This window comes from Mirounga leonina, unplaced genomic scaffold (genome assembly GCF_011800145.1).
Source record: "Mirounga leonina isolate KUSES-001 unplaced genomic scaffold, KU_Mleo_1.0 Mir_101664, whole genome shotgun sequence".
Lineage (NCBI taxonomy): Eukaryota > Metazoa > Chordata > Mammalia > Carnivora > Phocidae > Mirounga > Mirounga leonina.
In genome coordinates, this window is record NW_023270175.1 from 552,673 (window position 1) to 576,394 (window position 23,722).

A 23,722-nucleotide genomic window follows, 5' to 3' on the forward strand; every position below is an offset into this window, starting at 1 on the left:
TTATTACTGTTGTTATTATTACTACCGTGATGGAGGTAAGGAAACACAGAAAATGCTGCAAGAACATGGAGGAGGGGCACTTGATCCAAGCTAGAGAAAGAGACATAGGAGTTGAACCCTAAATGGAGAGAAAGCAATAAAAAGAGAGAGAAGAATGCCAGGCAGCCTGCATAGAAGGAACAGCCTGCCCTCAGGTTTGGAACCAAAGACAACATGACATGATTGAGGAACTGAGAGGAATTTAGCTCAGCAAGAATATGAGGAGGACGATGGCAAGAGATGAAGCTTGAGAGGTCATAGAGCACAGACAAGTTTGGACTTTATTCTTTAGCCAATGGGGAGTCACAGGAATGTTTTATGTAGACACTTGATCAGGTTAATGGGTTGAAAGATCACCTTGGCAATGACATGGAGAACGAATCGTAGGAGACAAGACTGGAAATAAGACTAGTTAGGAAGTCATTGCTACAGTCTGGGGGAGAGAGGGTGGTGATGCACTGACCCGGGCAAGAAGAAGTAGGGATGGGGAGAGGGTGCCATGGATTTGAGGTACATGCAAGAGGTAGACTTGGTGAGACATTGACCATGGAAGGTGAGGAACCAGCATGAAAGAGGTGTCAAGAATCACTCCCAGGATTTTGGTCTGGTGGGATGGATAGAGGTATGGTTCGGTGATCCCAGGGGACCCAGGGAAGAACTGTTTGGGGAAGGGTGCGATAGGAGAAGTGATAAGTTCCCTTTTGAACATGTCAAATGTGAGGTGCCTATGGCATTTCCTGTGGACATTTTATTTATTTATTTTTAAAGATTTATTTGTTTGAGAAAGAGTTGGGGGGGGAGGGGTGGAGGGAGAGAGAATCTCAAGCAGACTTCCCACTGAGTGCAGAGCCCAACGTGGGGCTCGGTCTCACAACCCTGAGATCATGACTTGAGCTGAAACCAAGAGTTGGATGCTTAACCGACTGAGCCACCCAGGCGCCCCAAGGTGGACATTTTATTTTTTTTTATTTTTATTTTTTTTAAAGATTTTATTTATTTGACAGAGAGAGACACAGCGAGAGAGGGAACACAAGCAGGGGGAGTGGGAGAGGGAGAAGCAGGCTTCCCGCTGAGCAGGGAGCCCGATGCGGGGCTCAATCCCAGGACCCTGAGATCATGACCTGAGCCGAAGGCAGACGCTTAACGACTGAGCCACCCAGGCGCCCCCCCAAGGTGGACATTTTAAATAGGTGATTGCTCGGGTAGTCTTGAAGCTCAGGAGGAAGGTCTATGATGGAAATTCAGATCTGGAAGTGTCAATGGATGGGTTGGAGACTGAGTCATGGGGGTGGGTTAAGTCCACTTAAGTCATGGTACCTATTTGCTCAGGGACAGAGGGTTGACTGAGAAAAGAATGGACTTCTGAGGCATACTCACATCGAAGAGATGATCAACCTTGGCAAGTGCGTGCAGGGGGTACTCCTTGAACACCGCACAATCCTAGACAGCTCTGAGATTCGCAAGGATCAGCTCAGACGCCGTCTTCTTACAAGGCCCTCTGCGGTAGAACAGCTTCCCTTTCCTCTGTCCATCCTAGGCTATCTGCTGGGAGATAGCCTAGGGAATTTCAGGACTCCCCCCACCCCCAGGCCTTGGCACAACTTTTGCTCCAAAATCCTTCCACATTATCTCCGAGGCTAGGGCTGGTAGGGGAATCTATGAAGAGAGCAGACAGGAAAATGTCCTTAGGCTGGCCTGTGGAGGGAGTCTGCGCAGGGCTGGGTGGACCTGAACTCTCAGAGTGTGGACAGAAGTCTTTTTGGCCAATCCCAACCCGCCCTGGTGTCGATGTGCCCCTGCGGGGACGATGACCCGAGGGCCAGACCCCAGCTCTCTGGGCCCCTGGAGATTTGAGAGGCCTCTAATAAGCCGGAGTCCACAGCTATACCCTGGGACCTGTTCCTCCTGTTCCAGGCTCCTGGAGTTTGGCCTCGGTCTGCAGTTGAGGGGCCCTGTGGCAGTGTTGCTGGGCAATGCATTAAACATCAGGCTGGGGAGACAGAACTGTGCCAGCCGAGAGCCTGCCCGGGAGCTAATGCAGCCGCCGCAACCGCCACCTTCTCGGAAAGGGGCCACCCGTCCGGCCCCTGGCTGTCTGGCTGCCAACCCAACCCAAGGCATGTGCCTACGCAGGAGGCGATGACATTTTGGCTCCGCTTTCAAAGTTCTTTTTTTTTTTCTTTCTCATGTGTTATTTCTAAAGATAACAAAGGTCAAAAGGCATCCAGCATTTTCTGGTTTCTCATAAGCTTCTGGTCAATATTTAATCTGGTTTATGGATTTTTTTTAGGCCTTCCAGATGCCTCCTTGAGCCTGCTTGTGGCCACCCACAGACACTTGTAAGGAGGAGAGAAATCGGCCCGCTTGGAGACACTCTGAAATGAGGGATTAGAGGCCAGGATCCAAGGAGCAAGAACCACAGCCCGAAGGCAAGGGAGCAGGCCCCAACCACGCTACTGCTGAGAGGTCTGCCATGGCCTCTCTTGGCCTCCAACTCGCGGGCTACATCCTGGGCCTCCTGGGCCTGATGGGCACCCTGGTGGCCATGCTGCTTCCCAGCTGGAGAACGAGCTCCTACGTCGGTACCAGCATCGTGACGGCGGTCGGCTTCTCCAAGGGCCTCTGGATGGAGTGCGCGACACACAGCACGGGCATCACCCAGTGTGACATCTACAGCACACTCCTAGGCCTGCCTGCCGACATCCAGGCCGCCCAGGCCATGATGGTGACATCCAGTGCGGTCTCTTCGCTGGCCTGCATTGTCTCTGTGGTGGGCCTGAGGTGCACAGTCTTCTGCCAGGACTCCCGCGCCAAGGACAGATTGGCGGTGGTGGGCGGAGTCTTCTTCATCCTCGGAGGCCTCCTGGGCTTCATCCCGGTTGCCTGGAATCTTCATGGGACCCTGCGGGACTTCTACTCCCCGCTGGTACCTGACAGCATGAAATTTGAGATCGGAGAGGCTCTTTACCTGGGCATTATTTCCTCCCTGTTCTCCCTGGTGGCTGGAATCATCCTCTGCTTTTCCTGCCCATTCCAGGGAAATCGCTCCAACTACTACGACTCCTACCAGACCCAGCCCCTCGCAACTAGGGGCTCCCCAAGGTCTGGTCAGCCGCCCAAAGTCAAGAGCGAGTTTAACTCCTACAGCCTGACAGGGTATGTGTGAAGAACCAGGGGCCAGAGCCTGGGTGGGGGGCGGGGGCTGGGTCTGTGAAAACCAGTGGACAGCGCCCGCACCCCCATCCCCCGGGGCCACAGGTGAGGGACATGGTGCTGCTGAGGAAAGACTGACTTTGGCCGCTGGATCAAGGGAAGGCCGAAACCGGAACGGGTGTGACGGCACGCAGGCTGGATCGTCAGGATGCTTGCCGAGCCAACCTTTCTGTTTCCTTCACCTTGCCCACGGCCCTGCCACCTCCCCCCAGCCCGAGTCCCCAGCCCTAACTCCAAACTCCACCCCTTAGCCTAGGCCATGCCACAGAGGCTCCTCTCGGCCTTTCGGCCTTTCGCTTGACCCGCAGTCCGTCCCCAAACCCACGCATTAATTACCTCCCACTGACTAACCCTCTCTGTGATCAAAGACCCTCCCTCTGGCTCACGCTGGCTCTTAGCTCATTGCTGGGGTGGGGTGGGGGGAAGGAGGAGTGGTGGCTGTTATGGGCACGGCTCTCACCAACCTCCCAAGCTTCTCTCCAAAGAAACTGCTCGGCCAGTAATGGAGCCCAGAGCCTCCATCCCGTTGTTGTTATGACTCCACAGTGTTCGGACTGGTTTGTGCGTGGACTGAAATAAAACCACCCCGCGGTACCGAGGGAACAGAGAACAACTGGGTGCAGGATGAGAGCGAGGGAAAGCGGCCAAGGACCAAAAAAAGACCTGACTCACGGGCCCGGGGCATTTCCTGGAATTCCCTCCCACTGCGGCTTGGGGATCTAGCCACCCCCGCTCCTGCTAGGGGAAAGCACAAAGAAAGAAGATAGGGTGGGTAGCTCAAGGCAGCAGTGGATGCTGATTCCGCTGAGGAACTGCCTCAGGAGCTGCAGCCCCAACTTTCACTGAAGCCCCTGCCTCCCTCTGACCTGACCCCCTGCTAAGAAACAAGACTGCTGGTCCTACAAGGTGGTTTCCTTAGGGAGGGGAACCTGGCTTTTCTAGAGATGGCTCTTGGCTGGGGGATGACTGCATGGGAGCCTTGGGGCTCCTTAGCGGAGACCACTCCTTGGTGTTGCCCAAGAAAGAATAAGAACTAGGGTCTCTAAGAAGCTGGGTGGGCATGTGAGGTGGCTCCAGTGGGTGTTTCTATCGGGCAGAGAGAGGCGGCTTCCCCAGACGGTCTTCAGACCTAATAGAAAAGCAGCCCGAAGCCTGCAATCAGTCCCCCGGGGTCTCCCCACAGAGCACTACAGAACCTCTGAGAGACGACAGCAGCCCCCGGTGGGCCCCCTGTCACCCTTCAGATGTGCCCCGCCATCCTTCGCCAGACACCTCAGAGTTGCTAGAAGGCATCTGAGGGCTTTGGCATGGAACAATAATGCCCAAGGAGCTGTGGCCCCGATCTGAGCGACAGCTGAGCCGCTGCCTGGAAGTTCAGTTGCGGGGTGGGGGGTGGGGGGACGGTGGAGAATGTCTCCCAGGCAGAGAGTTCCAGCTCCAAGGTGTGGAAATGCTCCATTTCCCCGGGGTGGGGGTGGGGGTGGGAGTCACAGATAGACCAAAGGCATTTTCCCTCATCCTCCCACCCCCCAAGCATGCCCGGCTTCTGACAAACTCCAGTCCACCTCCCCAAACCTCAGTACCAGCAGAAGGGGCTCACTCGTTGTCTCTAACATGCCTCTCGCCTCTCCACCTTCTTGCTTATGATTAAGCTCTTCTCCCAAGCTGGAAGGCCCTGTCGCCTTAGCCGAGTCCTCCTGCTGCCTGGAGAACTTGCTCAGCACCACCTCCTACACTGAGTCTCCTCTGACCACTCCGTCCCTCTCCTACCCTCCCTCCTCCACCCCTCAGTGTATAACTATTGCTTCTTTGATGCTTATTATTCACAATTTTTGATGGATAGTTATGTTTTTGTGTGCGCGAATCTGATTTCACAAGTACATTGTAAACTTTGGGAGGGTGGGGGCCATACCCGAGACCTCTCTGTATTCCCCAGACTATCTGTAAGAGTGCTGGGCACATAGTAGGTGATCAATAAACACTTGTTGATTGAGTAATTTGGTTACTGTTTTATTCATTCAAAGGGGGCCCAGGCAGGGCAGGTGTGAGAGAGAACTAGGTTGGGGGAGGGTAGCATGGAAACTGGCTCTTCTTCCTATTGGGTGGATAAAAAAATTCTAGATTTTATTGGAGACATTATGAAAACAAGACACCACCCCCTCCACCTTCCCAGGGAACCTTTACCTTTTCATCTCGCCCAGGGCTCCTCCCTCTCCACAGTTCTTTCATCGAAGTTATTTACTAAATGGCTGTGTGTTTATTCCTTTCGTTCTCTGAACCAGCACTGTGAGGTAAGGGGAAGTCGATCTGACAATCTCCATGCAGCAGATGGGGAAACGTGAATAAAGAGATTGTTTTTCCCAGGGCCACATTGCTGGTGTTGGTGCTCCAGACTCTAGACTCCCCAAATAGGACTCTGCTGATCCACTCATTGGGAGAGCCTGCCAGGGGTCCCCCCAAGCTGCCGGAGGAAAGCAACTCATGGCCAGCAAAGACACACTGGGGACACACACAGTACTCCTGGAGATCTCCCGTGGAGGCGATCTGGGGGAGCAGGACCAATTCACATTTGAATGAGACACGACACCTCCGTTCTAATTTCCCAAACTCGGGAGGTGTGAGAGTTTGGGAGGCCAATGATTTGGCCGTGTTCGAACCTCCGGGGGGGAATGAACAAAGCTCATTTCGTAAAGATGTTAGCTGTGGCGTCGCTGACAATAACAGCTCCCCCCCCCCCCCCGGAAGATTCAGCTTACGCAGGCCCTGGAGCGAGTGGGCTGTCTGAATGGAAATCGAACAAGGGGTCGTGTCTCTGGCCTGGCACCAGGAGCCCTAGAGCACTTGGCTCGGGGAGGGGGCAGGGGAGGCTGCTAAACGGGTGCTTTGCTGTGTTGTGCTGAGGGGGCAGCTGTCTGGTCTGGGCTCTGAGGACCCACCACCTGGCAGCCAAAGCGCTTTCGGGTCCACAACTTCCTCGCATTGTCCAAATACCTGAAATGATACCCGAAAAGAAGCAGGTCTTTTTACAGGAGACAAAATGGAGACCTCCTGAAAGTCACAGTGTCGGAGTCTGACTGTAAGCTTGGAAAATTCTTCCACCCAACAGCAACGTGGGCCTGGGATTCTGCCTGGGAAGGTGGAAGGATGCCTTCTGCTCCTCAGACTCCCGCAGCTGCTGCGATAGAAGGGCCTTCGAGGGAAATAGGGCCCAGAGCTTCCCTTCGGCTTAGGATGAGGCTGCCCTGGGACGTCCTCCTTGCTTGTAATCTGGGAAGATTCGACAGAGGAGTTAGAATTTCATCCTTAACTAGAAAAATCAGGGCCGAGCCGATAAAGAACAACTGCTCCTTTTGGCCGGGTAAGCAAGGAAAGCCTTGCTCTAAATAATTTCCTCGAAACCTCTAGGCGTCTGAGTCCACGTTGAATGGCTTTCAGCTCATGCCATTGCCTTCCATCATAAAGTAATTTAGATTAGCCACAACCGAGGGGATGGTGAAGGCCATTGTTTTTATGCCCCAAACTGATGGCTCTGACCCTTGTACAAGGAAAGACGTCTCTGCCCTCCCTCATTCCTCCGGTAATAGTGTGACTCATGTTTTCTCCCCCGGGGGGTCCTACTGACCTACTGCTATGTGATCATTAATAGGGCAGGGGGAGGCTGCAACTGGCTTCGTGGGGGAACGGCGAGCTCCGGCTTCCTGAGAGACCTTCATCCGGCCGCTCCGACAAGCCATTCATTCAACGGGCCCCGCAGCCAGGCGGCCCACACCGCCTGCACCCCCACTCCGTGTCAGGTGACGTGCAGAAGGCTTCGAGGGCAACGAGGGCGAATGGCGAGGTAAAGTCTGTGCCTTGCAGGAGGTGACCGCTGATCCGGGGCCAGATAAGACGTGCACACCGAAGTGTGTCCTGTGAGAGAGAGGAGGGAAGTGCCAGAAGGTAGGGGTGCCAGGGGCTACTTCAGAAAGGCTTGTAAGTCCCCTCAAACCCCAATCTGTATGAAGGGAGGGCCTGGCACCACTTGAGCTTTGGAGGGGGAAGGATGAGCCCGAGAAACTGCCTCCTGCAGCTGAAGGACCATGGGAAACGGAGCAAAAGGGTGGACAGCAGCGCTGAGGAGGCAACACGGTTCCACGGCACAGCTCGCCCAGAAGCGCTTTGAGTTTGCCTCGCAGGACTCCTAAGTGGCTCCAGGGGAAAGAGGGACCCTGGGGCTCGGCCTCATCTCCCTCATCTGCTTCTCGTGGGCAGCTCTCTGGACATTGGTGGGGGCAGCAGAGGCAGCGCCCATCCCGGGAACCGGAGGCCTTTTGGCCCCGGACCGGAGGAGAGACACAGATGTGGGAGAAGGGAGCGGGGAAGGAGAAGGGCACGGCGCTAAAGGCAGGCAGACGGGGCCTGGGCAGGGTCAACTGTTCCCGCCCACTCAGCCCTGGCTCCACGGGCAGGAGACTCTTCTGCATCTGTGGCTGCCCACTCTGAAGCCTGGCCTTTGCCCAGCCTGCTCTCCCTGCCCAAGCGGCTGCTGGCTTTGATGAGAAATCCTGTTATCTCCCTGGGAGAGAAAACCTCAAACAGGAACTCCAGCAGGTTCTCTCTCTCTTTTGCCCTAAGTGGTGGCTCCTCCGTGCTGCGTGTGATGTGATCACTGATAAAATATTAACAGGTTGTTATCAGGCCCGGTGATACAAAAGCTGTAAGGGGCCATCCCTCTGCCTCCCGCAAGCCACCACTTCCCTGAGAACTGCTGCTCAGGAGCTCCTGGCTCACTCTTGCCTGCAATTCCAGGCTCTGGGCCTCATTTCTCCACAACATAGGTGGCAGTGGCTTCTTCGGGCTTAACAAAGCAGGAGGTCACTCCACAAGGGCAGCCCGTCAGGTTCTGCTTTCCTGTCATCCCTGAAGTCCCATTCCTCCAGAATGGCACCCTTGCCACTTCACAAGTCACCTCCGAGGAGGGCTTCGAAGAACTTTCTCTTTGCAAACATGGCCTTGTGGAGGGAACACCGAGAAAGCTCACAGGCTTTCAGACAGATACGTATAATGCAATGTGAATCAAGGTGCCCAATGAGCATGAGTAGAGTGGCAGTCACCCCCGAGTTTCAGTGGGAGCCCCTTTACTCCAACAGCACTTCCCGAGCCTGTGACATCTGACAAGGTTCCGTGTGGGTTGCTCAGGAGAAAGGCCAGTCACACCCAAATCACAAGCAGCCTCTTCGTTCGCTTTTTTCTGGAATCACCCAATGGGAGGCAAGAGGTGCATCAGCATCCCGCACAAAGGCTATCTGATGATACTGTAAAGACTCTGCTCCCTTGGTTTAAAGGCACTGAGGGCCTTGATGGGGGTGGGGGAAGCACGTATATTTTTCTAGCAGGAGAAACCCATTCAGTCATAGATTAGCCACTGACGTCAGAATTTGCACTAGTTTCTCAGTTTAGCGCTTTTTTTTTTTTTTTTTTTTTTAAAAAGAGCCCGAATGAGAAGATGAGTCCAGTGAGCTTAAGGAAAAATAGACGATCAATTCAGAGGCAGCGGACGCTGGAATTTGGCGGAGCAGGGGCCTTCTCTGAGTAACGCGTGCACGCTTCAACTAAATGATTCAACAGCCTTCAGTGGAGGTGAAATAGAAATCAAGAAAAAGGCAGACGAGAAAGGTGGTGCCATCTTTTTCTCGGCAATTCCAGAGGAACCTCATGTGGTTAATTTTACTCTTCTGTGTGTAATAATAAACCAGCATGTTCTCAAGTGTCACTTTCTCACTCCCTGAGAAACTTGCCCACCTCAGCACTGTCTGGGGTGGGGGTGCGGTACCAAGGAGCCAGTGAGAACCCTCACAGGCAGAGGCCAACAAGTCCAAGACCTCCTGGAGTGTAAGAATAGGATCTTGATGGCTGTTTTGATATCAGGAAAGCTGCCAAGGGACAGCCCTGCGTGAAAAACCCAGTCAAGAGGAAATGAATTTCCACATTGTTTGGAGGGATATTCGTTACATAAGTGAACGATTTCCTGATCATGAGGGCAGTTAAACATTGTGTGGGATTGTGGAACTTTCTTCCTTGGAAATTCCTATTAGCGTGGGCTGGCTTTGGCTTTTTCTTATCAAAAGGACGAAGACGAGACTAACCGTTTTCAAGACAGGCCGTACGGTGTCGTGGGCAAAGAGCCTGGGCTTTGGAGTCAGACAAACCTGGGTTTGGTTTGGCCTCTGCACACTCTCTAGATGTGTGGCCTTGGGAGAGGCATGTCAGTTCTCTACACTTTAGGGTCCCCATACATCAAATGGAAATGATGCCTGCCTCTTAGCGTGGTCATGGCATCTGGTAGGTCCTCAACAGGGGGTTAACTGTGGTCTAAGCATATTGGTGACCCAAAGGGCAGTGTCAAAGTCACACCAAAATGTGTGTCTGTGGGGAGCGGGGGCAGATGACAAAGTCTATTTCCCACCACAGATCTGAATCTACATCAGTAAAGGATATTCTTTCCCAGGTCAAAACTTCTCCAGATTCTTCCCCAAAGTCTAGATACCTTGAAGATTCCATTAACAGAGGCCAGAGGAAAAGCAGACTCGAGAAGTTGGAGGAGAAAGGAGGGGTGATGGCTCTTTGCCCTTCATCAAGCTCTGTGAAAATCTGAGGTGGAACAAAACCATGATCAATCACGTCCTGCTTCTAGAGAAAATCTTAGTGCAAGGGGAACTTCAAACTGATTAATGCCCCCAACTCTGGGGACAACTGGGGAGATACAACAACCACTTTTCTAGTTCATAGCCTACAAGGGCTCCATTGGTAAGCAGATTTAGCATAGCCCCCCTCTTGCTTGTATTCCCCAGCCCTTGGTCCATTCTGTTCCTTATGCTTCAAATTAAGTAATTCAATATTCCTCAAACGCACTTGGGTGTTCCTGTATTCACAACCCCTCCCCACCACCTAGTCCAGTGACTTTACTTATACTCTTCCCTACAACCTGGGAAACCCTCCCCACACACCTCCACCATTCCGATCCTTACAGGTTTCCACAGCCTTCTGGAAAATTGGGCCTTTTGGGAACACCTTCTTGAGCCTCTGCCTAAAGTCGTCCTGCCTCTGCCCCTGAGGACTCAATGGTCAGATGTATGAAATGTGTTTGGCGAGTAGAAGGCACCCAAAACATTTGGACTAATCTCATCTAAAAGGGGGTTGGGGTTTCTGATGATTCACATCAGAACTTTGGACTTGAGGATGGGGGCAAGTAACAAAACATGTTCCTTCTGCAGAAAATGAATGCTATGTATGTCTCCCTTAATGACTAAAGCTACAATCTGCCCAAGATGATCTAGGTTAGTATTTTCCAGCTGCCTAGTTTATTACAGCCGTGTGCCCTGACTTTGAACTCAGGAAGTATGGTTCCTGAATTTCCTCTCTGCCTAAGAGAAGTCGTAAGTTTGGGATGTCCTTGTCATCAAGAACAAGGTATTCCTTGGGGGAAATTACGCTTGACTTCACCTGAGCTCACCCCTGGCTTTCCTGAGCATACCCCCATGCTTCACACCTAACCCCGTACTGCAGAAAGAGTTTTAATTCGTAGTACAGAACTCTGAAACATGTTCTATCTGGGGATTACCCTTTGGGAACCGAGAGCCTGCCAATTAAGCCTCTGCTTCAAAATTATTGCCCCAGATCATCTATAATCACCAGACAGGGACAATGATATCTTTCTGCCTCCCCCCCTGGGATCACCAAGTCTCTGACTTGGTCCTCTGCTAGGAGCCCATTTGTTCATCCCACAAGCATGTACTGACTTCCTAACATGTGCCAGGAACTTATTTTCTTGAGGCTTGCTCTGTCTACTCTCTTTACGGATAGCTCCCGTTTCTTTTGTTCTTAACATTTTTTAAATTATTTATTTTTTTAATCTTTAAAAAACATTTATTTATTTGAGAGAGAGAGAGAGAGCACAGGCAGGAGGGGCAGAGGGAGAGAGAATCTCAGGCACACTCCACGCCAAGCGTGGAGCCCGATGCAGGGCTTGATCCCAAGACCCCAAGATCATGACCTGAGCCGAAACCAAGAGTCGGATGCTCAACCGACTGCACCACCCAGGCGCCCCCGTTTCTTCTCCTGAAAGACACTATCGCTGCTCTTGGCAAAAGGGAACAGAAGACCCCTCAGAGATGTATTTTTTTTTTTTTTCTCCTTTTAGTTCTCACGCTCAAGATGTGCTCTCTCTAGGCTTCTCCAGATTGCATTCTGTAATTCTCAGTATTTTAAAATTGCATGCTAGGGAGCTTCCTTTTGATAACGTTCAGAGTCTGTGGGAAAGAACACCCATATATATATATTTTTTCCTTTGGTAGCCTCTCCAATTACTCAAGTGAAAACTCAGCTACAGAGAAACGCTGGGTCACTCCAGCTCAGCCTGCCTGCCCCCCGAAACCTGAAGCACTTATGGTCTGTTTTGCATTTGCAGACTTTAATGTCCAGCACTGTTGCCTCCCTCCCTCACACCGATTTAGCCAGCCCCTTCCACGAATGGGCTGCTGCTATAGGCTCTTGAGGGAGATGGAGATACTGACACGTTCCCAACATTAACTGATTGGTTAAGAATCATTGATCGCCTACTATATACCAGGTACTAGGATAAGCTGTGGGATAAAGGGATTGGCCGAAACGGGCGTGCCCCTTCCCCTCATGGACCTTATTAGGGAAAGAGGCGGACAGACATCACGTGGGTCGCGTTCCCAGCTATCACACAGCACATGGTAGGTAGCCAGTGAGTATTTGTTGAATGAGTGCAAGTCAACAGCCGAATATGTAACAGCAAATTGTGAGAAGTGCCAGGAGTTGAAAACAGGAAATGATAGAATAGGGGAGAGAGAGAAAAAAAACGCTGCACAGAAGGCCTGTCTGAGAAAGTGGACACTTAAACCGAGACCTGAAGGATGAGGATGAGGCAGCCATGCCCAAACTGGAGGTGTGAGCATTCTAGAAGAGGGAACAGTATGGGTAAAGGCTCGGGGGGAAGAGCCTGACGTGTTTCCGTGGGAAGACCACAGTGAGCGAGGGGAAAAGAGATCCGATGAAAAGCGGCAAGGCACAAAGCAGAGGAAGTAGGGAGGATGGATTTTATTCTAAGTGCAGTGAGAAGTCACTGAAGGGCTTTCAGCAGGGAGTTACATAATCTGATTTGTATTTTTTTTTTTTTTTTAATCTGGCTGTCGTGGTAAGACAGTTGTGGGAATGAGAGTGGAAGCAAGGACACCAGTTAGGAGCCACAAAAACATCTATGGGAGCCGATGGTTGTTTGGACTAAGGTGGCTGTGGTAAAAGTCAGTGAAGCCAGGATACACTTTGGCGATAGAACGGACAGACTTTCTGACAGACTGGATGTGGGGACTACAAAAGAGGAAAATTTAAGGATGACTTCCAGGTTTCTAGCTTATGTGACTGGGTGGGTGGAGGTGCCATTTTCTAAAATGAGGAAAACTGGGGGAAGGAACAGTCCCAGGGTGTGTGTGTCACTGTTTATTTTTAACACATTTTATTTGAAATGCCTGTGAGACATGGAAATGTAAATGCCAAGTAGGCAGCTATATATTTGAATCTAGAGCTTTCTAATAGGAAGACAGGACAAGGAAGTTTGTGATAAAAAGCCTTGCGACACAAAACACGTGTTCAAAGAAAACATTACGACTGCCTGGGTTAATTGGGGGAACTTGGGCGGGGGAAAGGTTGACATTTGAGCCAAAGGAAAGATGATGAGGGAGAACGTTCCAGGTAAAAGGAACGGAATAGCAAAGGTGGAGGAGAAAATCTCCAGGCAGGTTCGGAAACTGAGAAACAGTGCAGCTTAGATGGAATGAGGTTTGTGTTTGGAATGTTAAAAGAGGAGTCTGGAGAGCACAGGGACGGCCACGGGGGTCTCTGTACCGCGCTTGCTTGGACACTGGGAGCACTAGCATGTCTCTGAGCAGAGGCATAACCTGGGGAGGTCATTGAAAGCAGTTTCGTGACAGTGAGTAGAGTGGATGGAAGGAGTGTGAACAGGAGGAAAGCGAGGCCAGTTAAGAGCCGATTTCAATTTTCCAGGCATGAGATAATAAGGGCCTAAATGGATTGTGGAAATGAAAAGTTAAAGTGTAAATAGGAGGGACATTTGAAAGGACAGTTATGATCCTGTGAACCTAACTGGACAGCCAGGAGGAGGCACCCACTTTTTTCTTCCGCTGTCTTTTGCCTCCACACACTACATAAGCTCTGGTTAACGCTGGGGGACACTTTTGAATCTCTCCACCGTGGCTTTTAACATTGGTTCAAGGGGCCTCCCGCTGGTGTGGTTTCACTGCAAATAGGTATCAGAGGTAGCTCCGGCGTCGCAGTAGATGGACTCGCACACCTAACTTGCTGGAAGCAGCAGTACGGGGCTGGGCCTAGGAAACGGGCCGAGAGCAAGCACTAGCAAAGAGGGGTTACATTTTTCCAACTTTTTTGCCCAACTTTTTTCTTTTTAAAGCCCAATTGCCCAGGGCGCCTGGGTGGCTCAGTCGGTTAAGCGACTGCCTTCGGCTCAGGTCATGATCCTGGAGTCCCGGGATCGAGTCCCGCATCGGGCTCCCTGCTCGGCGGGGAGCCTGCTTCTCCCTCTGACCCTCCCCCCTCTCATGCTCTCTGTCTCTCATTCTCTCTCTCAAATAAATAAATAAAATCTTTAAAATAAATAAATAAATAAATAAAGCCCAATTGCCCATATTCCTTCCTGCTTTGCTCCTCACCCAACGTGTGCGCGCATGCGCACGTGCGTGCGCACACACACACACACACACAGGCACGCACCACTCACACATGCTCACTCTCCCCCTCTCAGGCTGAACCTTCATTGCTCCGCATTTTTTTCCATATTGTCCATATCTGTGCCAAGTCCCAGCTTTTCACAGCTCCCTTCTGAAGAATAAGTATCATTGAGAGGATAGCTGAAAATGCCGCCCCCCTTCTCAGTAATGTTTATATTTATTTAGACAACGGGGGCCTTCAATATCCTAGTCCAAATGTCCTGCATGAGAACTAACCAGGCTGCAGGCTAGAGGTGCGGGGAGGTGAGGGCCCCGGGGGCGGGGGCAACTGTCAGCACTCATTCTGATGCTAAAGCCTGGCTCGGACCTCCCCCCCCTTGGCCTTACGGTCTCCCTGGAAGACCTGTGATGGGCCTCCTCTCCAAGGAGGTAAAATAAGCTTGGGAGAGTCTTCCAAAGTAACTCTGCAGGGGAAAACAGAATATCCGAAACATTCTTCTGCACTACCTGATCTATTGCGATTGCTTGATCCCACCCCCACCCCCATCCCCTGTGATTCTTTCTCCTTTACTTCTTCTTTTTCACTGCTGGTATATCTTTATGTGTTCATTGTTCAATGTCTTGTGAAGAGTACCTTGAACTCTTCGGAGAGTATGCGCTATATAAATATAATAAAGCAATGGATAAACAAAATGTCTACTTTTACAAGAGTGTAGGTTTTACAATTTCTGATAATATGAGACCAACCCCTTACTCAGCACTAGCCTGAGGAAGTAGGTAGGTGGTGAATTGTGAAGGGTATCAAACACATCTCCCTGCTCTAAAAGAGCTCCCCCACTTCCTGAAATCCTAGTTTGGTGGCACATATTTTTTGAATTTGAGCCCTGAAGATTTCTTTTTTTCAAGAATTCCTTATTGACATGCAAATGCCACGTGAGCGTGAGTAGATGGGTCATGATTTAACCTCAGTTCCATTTACATTAACCCATCACTTCTACCAAACGTCTTTTTCACATTCCAGCTTTTTCCACGCTTTTGTTCATGCTATTCTTCCAGAGGTAATGCTAAATATAACATGAACTGTAAATATAAAATTACCTTATATGTTCAACAGAGTCTCTCAACTGATATCTGAATCCAAACCTACTCATTCTTTTTAAAAACAATTTATTTTTTCCAATGTAAGAAGAATAATGGGTTTATTATAGAAAATTTGAAAAAGGCAGGAAGATAGCAAGAAGAAAAAAATATCAACCATAATCCTACCCCCTAAAGAACCACCACTGTCGCCATTGTTGACAGTGTGGTCATGATCGTTCTTGAAACAAATCTTAGTTTAGGTCCCATTTCTGATGTGATGCCTTCCTTCAACTGCCTCCCCCAGAACTTCTCTATCATATTTGTACCATTCACTTGTAACAGTTAGTTAACTTGGTGTGTGTCCTGCACTTCCAACTAGGTTGTTAGATCCTTGAAGGCTGCAACCGTGAATTATACTTCTTAATTTATCCCCAAACATCTACCACACTGGACCCAGGATTTGCCAACTGATTTAACCTAAATGAATACAAACCATTTCAGAAAGGATATAAAACAGGCCAAGTTGTCTACATCATGAAAATTAAAGCTTTCAGGTCACCTGGCTTGGTGACTATTGCTTTTCTGTTCCTGGAACTCCCGAAAGCCTATTAACTAGCCTCCTTCTCCACACCAAAACTGAGTAAGAAGCAGACTGAGTGAGAGCCAGGATTTACTCAAAGATTCTCTATATAAGGCATAAAGGTGAGAGAGAGAGAGAGAGAAAGGGAGGGGGGCGGAGAGGGGGAGAGGGAGAGAGAGGAAGGGAGAAGACAAGAGAAGAGTAGGGTAGGGTAGGGTATAGAAGGGTATATAGAGTATATAGTCCGGTGCTCAGTCCAGTATGTGATTTGCCTCCAGCACCGTATACAGGATCCCATCCACTTGCTCTGAGTCAAACCCGATCTCACGAAGCTCCAAGTGAGGGAGGACAGAAGTAAGGAGATAGCTGACGTGGATACGCAGCCGCGTAAGCTTTGCCAAAGCCCTGTATGATGGAGTGAGGGGGCAGAAGAGATGACATGAAGTCATTAGCCAACAGAACAAAATGAAGCTCCTTAAAAATGGGCCTACGTCTCTCAACAATGATGTGTCCATTAGCTAGACAGAAAGAAGAAAGCACGGTGCCACCAAGCACAGGGAGACTGACTGCAGCTCTCTAAGCAATTCCTCGCTCCTTGGTGGCCTATAAATTAATTAAAGCTTCCTCCCTTAGCTATGGCCAGTCACTGGGGGTCCTAAGGGATGCTTCCCATTAGCACTCCCAAGCTGATAACTAAACCCTGGGAATTAACCTTTCTAGGTCATCTCCCTCTGGGGTCCGGTAGGAGACCTGAGCCTTCTGCAGCACTTCCAGGTGCGTCTCTGTCTCCTTCAGTTTCTCTTTGAGTTCCTGCTTTTCTTCCTTGGTCCTCTCCAGCTCAGCTTTCAGAATCTGGAATTCGGCTTGGCGATAGCCCATGTGCTTCTTGCTCCAGTACAAGCCTTCCGTCTCCTGGGCGGTGTAGGTCCCCAGCTCGCTCTGGACTTTCTTGAACTCAGAATGCCAGTGATTCCTCTCCTGCTCCAGCTCCTCCACCTGCAGCCCAAGAAACAGAAATTCAATGAGCCCCGCGTGCTAGGCGCGCGCTGAAACGGGTCCCTGATACATTCACTCTGCGGTTCCTCCGTACACGTTCCACTCAGGGCCCTGCTCGATCCCCAGACAGGGGCGGGAAGCCCACTCGGGGGCATTCAATCTGAGACACCACACAGAACGAGTTGATGGCTTCTGCTGTGTAAAGGCCTCAGAGCAGGAAACGGTCAAGAGCTGCGACTCTCTGGTCTCTTGGTTAAAAGGATCTCTTATTCCCAGTGGAAAGGTGTTGCCCTAACCTTTTGCTGGAACAAGTTCCGCTCAGCCAAAACGCGTTCCAGTTTCTCGGTGGTTCTTTTCAGTTCTTCCAGCTCTCTTTGGTTCTTCATCTTTGGCGTACTGCGCCCTCCGCTCTCCTCATAACCTCGGCCCTTCTCCCCAGCGGCTGTGGCAGGGGGGGGACCAGGGGCCACGGAGGAATAAGGCACCGGGCTCCAGGATTCCACTGTTTTTCTCCTCTCAGCCAGCTCCTCTCTGTTAAAAGGGATCAGCTGAATGGGAGCTCCTGAATCTCTAACGCCTTTTGCAACACCGACGACGGCTACAAAAGGTCCCTTGTTTACTTCCTCCTTGTTTACATTTGTGCTGCCTCTGTTAGATTCTTCTGCTACCAATCTTGGCATCTGATCTTCTAATTCTTCAGGGAGCAGGGACCCCTGGTGTTGGTCCTGGGCCCCTGAATACAGGACTGACACCTCCCTACTCTGACTGGTATTCTTGCTTGCGTCTGGGTATTCTGGAGAAAGGTACGGTGGTGTGCTTCTCTCGGAACTGGATTTATCATGGCTGTTCTCCCCTTCTGGGTAGGCGACAGGTGCCTCCACCCTCCTGTAAGGGCCAGGCATGGAATAATCTAGAGGAGGTGTTGTCATCTCATTCTGGAGCCTTCTTCGTTTCTCCACCGGCTCCTCTCCCAGGATCCATTTGTACTTACTGCAAGAAGAGGGAATTAAATGTTAAACTGTCAAAATACAAGCTAGGTATATTCTGATCCTATGGAGCCTCTCTCCAAACTTCCTGCGTTTAAAACTGACTCTAGCTGTTATCCACAGATCATTTCGGGTTAGGAAAATACAACTCTACCCCTGAACTCCAAACCCTTCCCTCATGCACCTTGCTGAGACAGCAACCAGTCTGAACGGAGAGATGAAATCAAAAGGTACGAGAGTCAGTGTCTGGATATAACAAGACCAAGTTGATCTTGGTAAGAATTCTGAAAATAGGATTGAAACCAGCCTGACTTGGAAGTTTCCGAAATGCAAGGAAAAGCAGCAAAACAACCACACACACACACACACACACACACACACACACGCACACGCAAAATCCCCTAACACGAGAATGGAAAAAAAGGTCATAAAAAGCCTAGTAGAGTATGCGGAGGAAAGCTGAGCCAGCTCGTTAATTTTGAAGTGTCACAAAAACCTCCCAGCATCAAAGACTTAGGCACATTTTTTATATTGCAACAGAACACCATGCAGTTCCTTTGCCAGCCAACCGGATTGTGGCTACTGCCCATTATTCACTTGTAAAAGTTAATTAAAACACAGGGCCCTAGTCAGAATCAAACAAGTGGACTCGGCCAACTCGAGTCATTTCCCTCTTAGGGCAAAAGAACTCCCCTCTTGTCAGGGCAAACAGGCACTCCCTCATTTCATCAGGAAAGTGCAGGAGAGTAAGCGCAAATCGCCTTCCATTTCTGGCTGCTATATGCACTAAGTGTTGAAGGAACTAATGAAATGACTGGTGCCTGTGAAATCCACAGACAATTTAAAATCCTGCAGTAGGATGGGACACCTCCCCACCCACCCCGGCTCATTTTTACCCCTGTAACTATTTTGTCCTCCCTGCAGAAAACCCAGAAATTTCAAGGTAAAAACCAAATTTCAAATTTTCAATGAGAAAGAGTCAAGCATGTTATCTATCAGCCACCTCACAGTATTTCAAGGCTGCCCACTTTTCTCTGCAAGTTCTGAGAACGTCTGTAAGACATCTCAAACCTTAGCTTCTCACAGCCCCCTGAATATTCTTCGAAACTAGTGTTCACCCAGAAATAAAACCGGTCTGCCTCCTCATAGGTCTTGCTGTGTCAACCTTAGTGGGAAAGCAAAAGTATTTAGGGCCAATGTGAGAACAAATGTATTCAACTAGAACAGGGCCACTGCAGAGGGTCCCATTTAGCTGTGGTGTGGAGGAAGAGAGTCAGTCACTTCGGAGGGATGAAGGAAGGGTATGTGATACCAGATAGCGACACTAAACTTCTGTGAAAGGCAATTAGAGTCAAATCATCTGCCTTCTCTTTGTTTTCCCACCTCCAAGGGTTCTGTCCTTATTTCTCTCCCCATATTTCTTTTCTTTGGTAATCTCATACCACCTCTCGGCTATAACCTCTGGTCATTCTCCCAGCGCTGATCTCTACTGAATTTCCAGTTGCCCAGCACACATTCCTTCCTCGTGGTCCCACTGGTGTCTCAGGATGTAGAAAACTGGCCTTCCGTTGTCAAGGTCAAACCTGTTTCCTCTCCTATGTCCCATTTGTGTTATGACACTGGCAAACTCTCAGTATTCTTATCTAGTTCTACTACTATCAGTACTCAGGTTTGACCTCACGTTCCCTCTCCTGAGCTCTTGCAATGGCTTCCCCCAGTCTCCCCTTCTCTCACCTCCAGACTGCCCGCTGCCAAGTTAATAATCTTCCCAAGGTGTTGCCCTGATTGTGTTACACCCTCATTTGAAATCTTTATTTATTGCTCCCCACAACATGAAAGCTCAAATGCCTTAGCTTGGTATTCCATTCCCAAACGTAAGAAACGTTTATATTGAGCACCTACTCTGCCAGACAGTGTGATAAGTGTTATGTGGCCCTAAATACTTAAGCTTAATGTGTTATGGTCTCATTCAGTTTTCCCAACAACCCCAAGGTAAGTGGTATGTTTATGTGCATTTGTTAAAGAGGATGCTCAGACACGGAGAAGTTAACTTTCTCAAGGTCATGTGGCTAGTCAGGGGCAGGGCTGGGACATCGCTGGGCCCCAGCTTTCTGTCTCATTACTTCCCTTCAAAAACACCAGCCGAAAGAAATGCCCATGATTTCTCATGCTGCTTCTTTTGATTGGAATGCCCTTCTCCTACCCAACACCACGCGTCCAAGACTGGCTCAAGTGCTACTTCTGACTTCCTACTGCACCTTAGCGCTCGATTATAATCTACATCGCTTTTTACCGTGTGCGTGTGTGTGTCTCGTAAGTTCCCTCCTAAAATACTAAAGTACAGGCTCCTTGACAGAAGAGAGCTTAACTAACTGCAGGATGGGAAGGAAGGGACAAAACTGCACAGAAGAGGAAATCAAAAAGAAACTATCGTGTGAACGAGAGAAAAAGAAGTGGATTTTACTTAGTGGCTCTAGAAGTACCTACTAGCTCTGTAAGTAAAGGTCTGGTTCTTCCCTTTAGGGATTGATTTTTTTTTTTTTTTTAAGATTTTATTTATTTGAGAGAGAGAGAGCACATGAGAGGGGGGAGGGTCAGAGGGAGAAGCAGGCTCCCCGCTGAGCCGGGAGCCCGATGTGGGACTCGATCCCGGGACTCTGGGATCATGACCTGAGCCGAAGGCAGTCGCTTAACCAACTGAGCCACCCAGGCGCCCTAGGGATTGATTCTTATTCCAGGCCTGTATTCACTCATTTAGTAAGGACTGACTGTGGGTTTATACACCAGGAATTCTTTTCCAACTATATAACTAGTTCCTTCTCATTTTCTTTTTTTTTTTTTTTAAGATTTTATTTACTTATTTGAGAGAGAGAGAGAGTGCATGCGAGAGAGAGCATAAGCAGGGGAAGTTGCAGAGGGAGAGGGAGAAGCAGACTCCCCACCGATTTGGGACTCCATCCCGGGACTCCAGGATCATGACCTGAGCTGAAGGCAGACACTTAACCGACTGAGCCACCCAGGCATCCCATCTTCTCATTTTCTTTCTTTTTGTCATACTCCTCAATTGTCTGTCTGCAGAGGAGCCAGCTGATATTTTGATAGGAGACTGCATCGAATCTATAGCTCGATTTGGGGAATACTGCCATCTTAACATTATATCCTTTTTTTTAAATACAATCTTTTTTTTTAAAGATTTTATTTATTTATTTGACAGAGAGAGACACGGCGAGAGAGGGAATACAAGCAGGGGGAGTGGGAGAGGGAGAAGCAGGCTTCCTGCGGAGAAGGGAGCCCCATGCGTGGCTCTATCCCAGGACCCTGGGATCATGTCCTGAGCCAAAGGCAGACACTTAACGACTGAGCCACCCAGGCGCCCCAACACTGTATCTTCTGATCCATAAACACGGCATGTCTTTCCATTTATTCAGGTCTTCTTTAATCTCATTCAATAATATTTTATAGTTTTCAGTTTACAAGGTGTCCTTGCACTTTTGTTAAATTTATTCCGAAAGACTTCATTTTTGAAGCTACTGTAAATGGAATCATTTTACTGTTTTCTTAAATTTTTTAGTGGCTATTTATTTATTTGAAGTATGGTTAACATACAGTGCTCTATTAGCTTCAGGTGTACAATATAGTGATTCAACAGTTCTATCTATTACTCAGTGCTCATCACCATAAGTGTACTCTTAATCCCCTTTATCTATTTCACCCATCCCCCCATACACCTCCCCTTTGGCAACCACCAGTTTGTTCTCTTTATTTAAGAGTCTGTTTTTTTGTTAGATTCTTTTTCTTTGCCTCTTGTTTTCTCTTTGTTCGCTTGTTTTGTTTCTTAAAGTCCACATACGAGTGAAATCATATGGTATTTGTCTCTTTTTATCTGACATTTCACTTAGCATTATACCCTCTAGTGTTGCAAATGGCAAGATTTCATTCTTTTTATGGCGGAGTAATACTCCACTGTGTGTGTGTGTACACAACATCTTCCTTATCTATTCATCTATCAATGAACACTTGGGCTGCTTCCGTATCGTGGCTATTGTAAATAATGCTGCAGTAAACATAGGGCTGCATATGATCTATTCAAATTAGTGTTTTTATTTTCTTTCTATAAATACCAGCAGTGGGGTTACTGGATCAAATGGTAATTCTATTTTCAACTTTTTGAGGAACCTCCATACTCTTTTCCAGAGTGGCTGCACCAGTTTGCATTCCCACCAACAGTGAGAGAGGGTTCCCCTTTCTCCACATCCTCACCAACACCTGTTGTTTCTTGTGTTGTTGATTTTAGCCATTCTGGCAGGTATGAGGTGGTATCTCACTCTAGTTTTGATTTGCCTTTTCTGATGATCAGTGATGTTGACCATCTTTTCATGTGTCTGTTGGCTATTTGTATGAGAAATGTCTATTCAGGCCCTTTGCCCATTTTTTAACCAAATTTTTTTGTGTTGTTTTTTTTTTTATGTTGTGTTAAGTTCTTTATATATTTTGGATATTAACGCCTTATTGGACATATAATTTGCAAATATCTTCTCCCATTCAGTAGGTTGCTTTGTCATTTTGTTGATGGGTCTCCTTCACTATGCAAAAGCTTTTTATTTTGTTATTTAATTTCCACATATTGTGAATTTCCTAAATTTCCTTCTGTTGTTGATTTCTACTTTAATTCCATTGGGACTGGAGTACATCTTTTGTATGCTAGAAATCCTTTCAATTTATTGAAGCTTGTTTTCTGGTGTAACATATGGTCTATCCTGCAGAAGATTCCACGTACACTTGAGAAGAATATGAAGTGTTCTACACATTTCTGCTAGGTCCAGTTGGTTTATGGCATTCTTCAAATCTTCTGTTTCCTTGTTGATCTTCTACCCATAATGGAAGGTGGGCCATTGAAGTCTTATTGATACCTATTTCTTCTGTCGATTCTGTCTGCTTTTGCTTCATATATTTGGGGGGCTCTATTTGTTAGGTCCACATATAGGCATAATTATTACATCTTCCTGATGAACTCTGTCATTATAAAATGTCCTGTGTAATATCTAGTAACATTTTTTGTTTAAAGTCTGTTTTGTCTGATATTAGTGTAAGCACTCCAGCTCTCTTATGGTTGCTGTTTGCATGGTTTATCTGCTTCCACTCTTTTATTTTCAACTGATTTGTATCTTTGAATCTAAAGCATATCTCCTGTATATATGGATATTAAAGAAAAATCCAATCTGGTATTTTCTGTCTTCTGATTGGATAGTTTGAACTAGTTGTATTTAATGTTATTATTGAGATGACAGAATTTACCTCTGCTATTTAGCTTGCTGTGTTCTATATGGGCCATGCCTTCTTTGTTCCTTTCTTCTTCTACTGTTCCTCTTTTCATATTATACGGATATTTTCTGGTTTAGCATTTACAAATCTAACAACACACTGCTATCATTATTACTTTATGTAATGTTATATCTTTTGAGGAAGCTGAGAGATGAAAGCAGAGCAATTCCATATTTATAATGCTTGTAGAATTTGCTAGATCAACCTTATTTTTCCATTGAAAATTTTCTTCATTTCTTATTATGGTGTTATCTCCTTACTCCAATACTGCTTTGCTCCCACTCACCTCCTTTGTGCTGTTATTGTCAAACATTTCACATCTGTGGAGGAGCCCAACAATGAAGTTGTACACATATATAAAATTATATACAAACATATACATATTGTTTTAGGAAATTATTCTTTAAATTAACTTAGTTAAGAATAGAAACAGGAGGGGGCACCTGGGTGGCTCAGTCGGTTAAACATCTGCCTTCGGCTCAGGTCATGATCCTGGGGTCCTGGGACTGAGCCCCACGGGCTCCCTGCACAGTGGGGAGTCTGCTTCTCCCTCTGCCCCTCCACTGCTCATGCTCTCTCTCTCTCAAATAAATAAAATCTTAAAAAAAAAAAGGAATAGAAACAGGAAAAAATGCCATTATATTGTCTTTTATAATGAATTAGTTACCACTGCCAGTACTCTTGTTTTTTCATGTGAATTTGAATTACTATCTGGTATCACTTGCTTTCAGCCTGAAGAA

General features: G+C 48.2%; 2 protein-coding genes across 9 annotated transcripts in view; one reads left to right on the forward strand and one right to left on the reverse strand.

The window, feature by feature from the left end:
* The first annotated feature begins 2,373 nt into the window (after positions 1-2,373).
* Positions 2,374-3,378, forward strand: CLDN2 (claudin 2). Its single transcript, XM_035005932.1, has one exon. The coding sequence runs from the start codon at positions 2,513-2,515 to the stop codon at positions 3,203-3,205; it is 693 nt and encodes a 230-aa protein (XP_034861823.1). The 5' UTR covers positions 2,374-2,512; the 3' UTR covers positions 3,206-3,378.
* Positions 3,379-5,241: 1,863 nt separating this feature from the next.
* Positions 5,242-23,722, reverse strand: part of MORC4 (MORC family CW-type zinc finger 4) — a 65,487-nt gene continuing 47,006 nt past the window's right edge. For 3 of the 8 annotated variants that reach the window (XM_035006737.1, XM_035006679.1, XM_035006727.1), the window contains 3 exons: positions 16,971-17,664; positions 16,391-16,674; positions 5,242-7,161 (listed from right to left, as the gene is read on the reverse strand). In XM_035006737.1, the coding sequence (XP_034862628.1) occupies positions 6,987-7,161; positions 16,391-16,674; positions 16,971-17,664 (1,153 nt within the window). In that variant the 3' untranslated portion in view covers positions 5,242-6,986. Of the gene's footprint in view, positions 7,162-9,778; positions 9,883-15,451; positions 16,084-16,390; positions 16,675-16,970; positions 17,665-23,722 lie in introns of those variants that run through there. The other 5 variants (XR_004679546.1, XR_004679547.1, XM_035006707.1 and 2 more) reach the window with 5 other exon arrangements.

Coding starts and splice junctions, on each gene's coding strand:
- CLDN2 (XM_035005932.1), top strand. CDS start 2,513: ATGGCCTCTCTTGGCCTCCAACTCGCGGGCTACATCCTGGGCCTCCTG.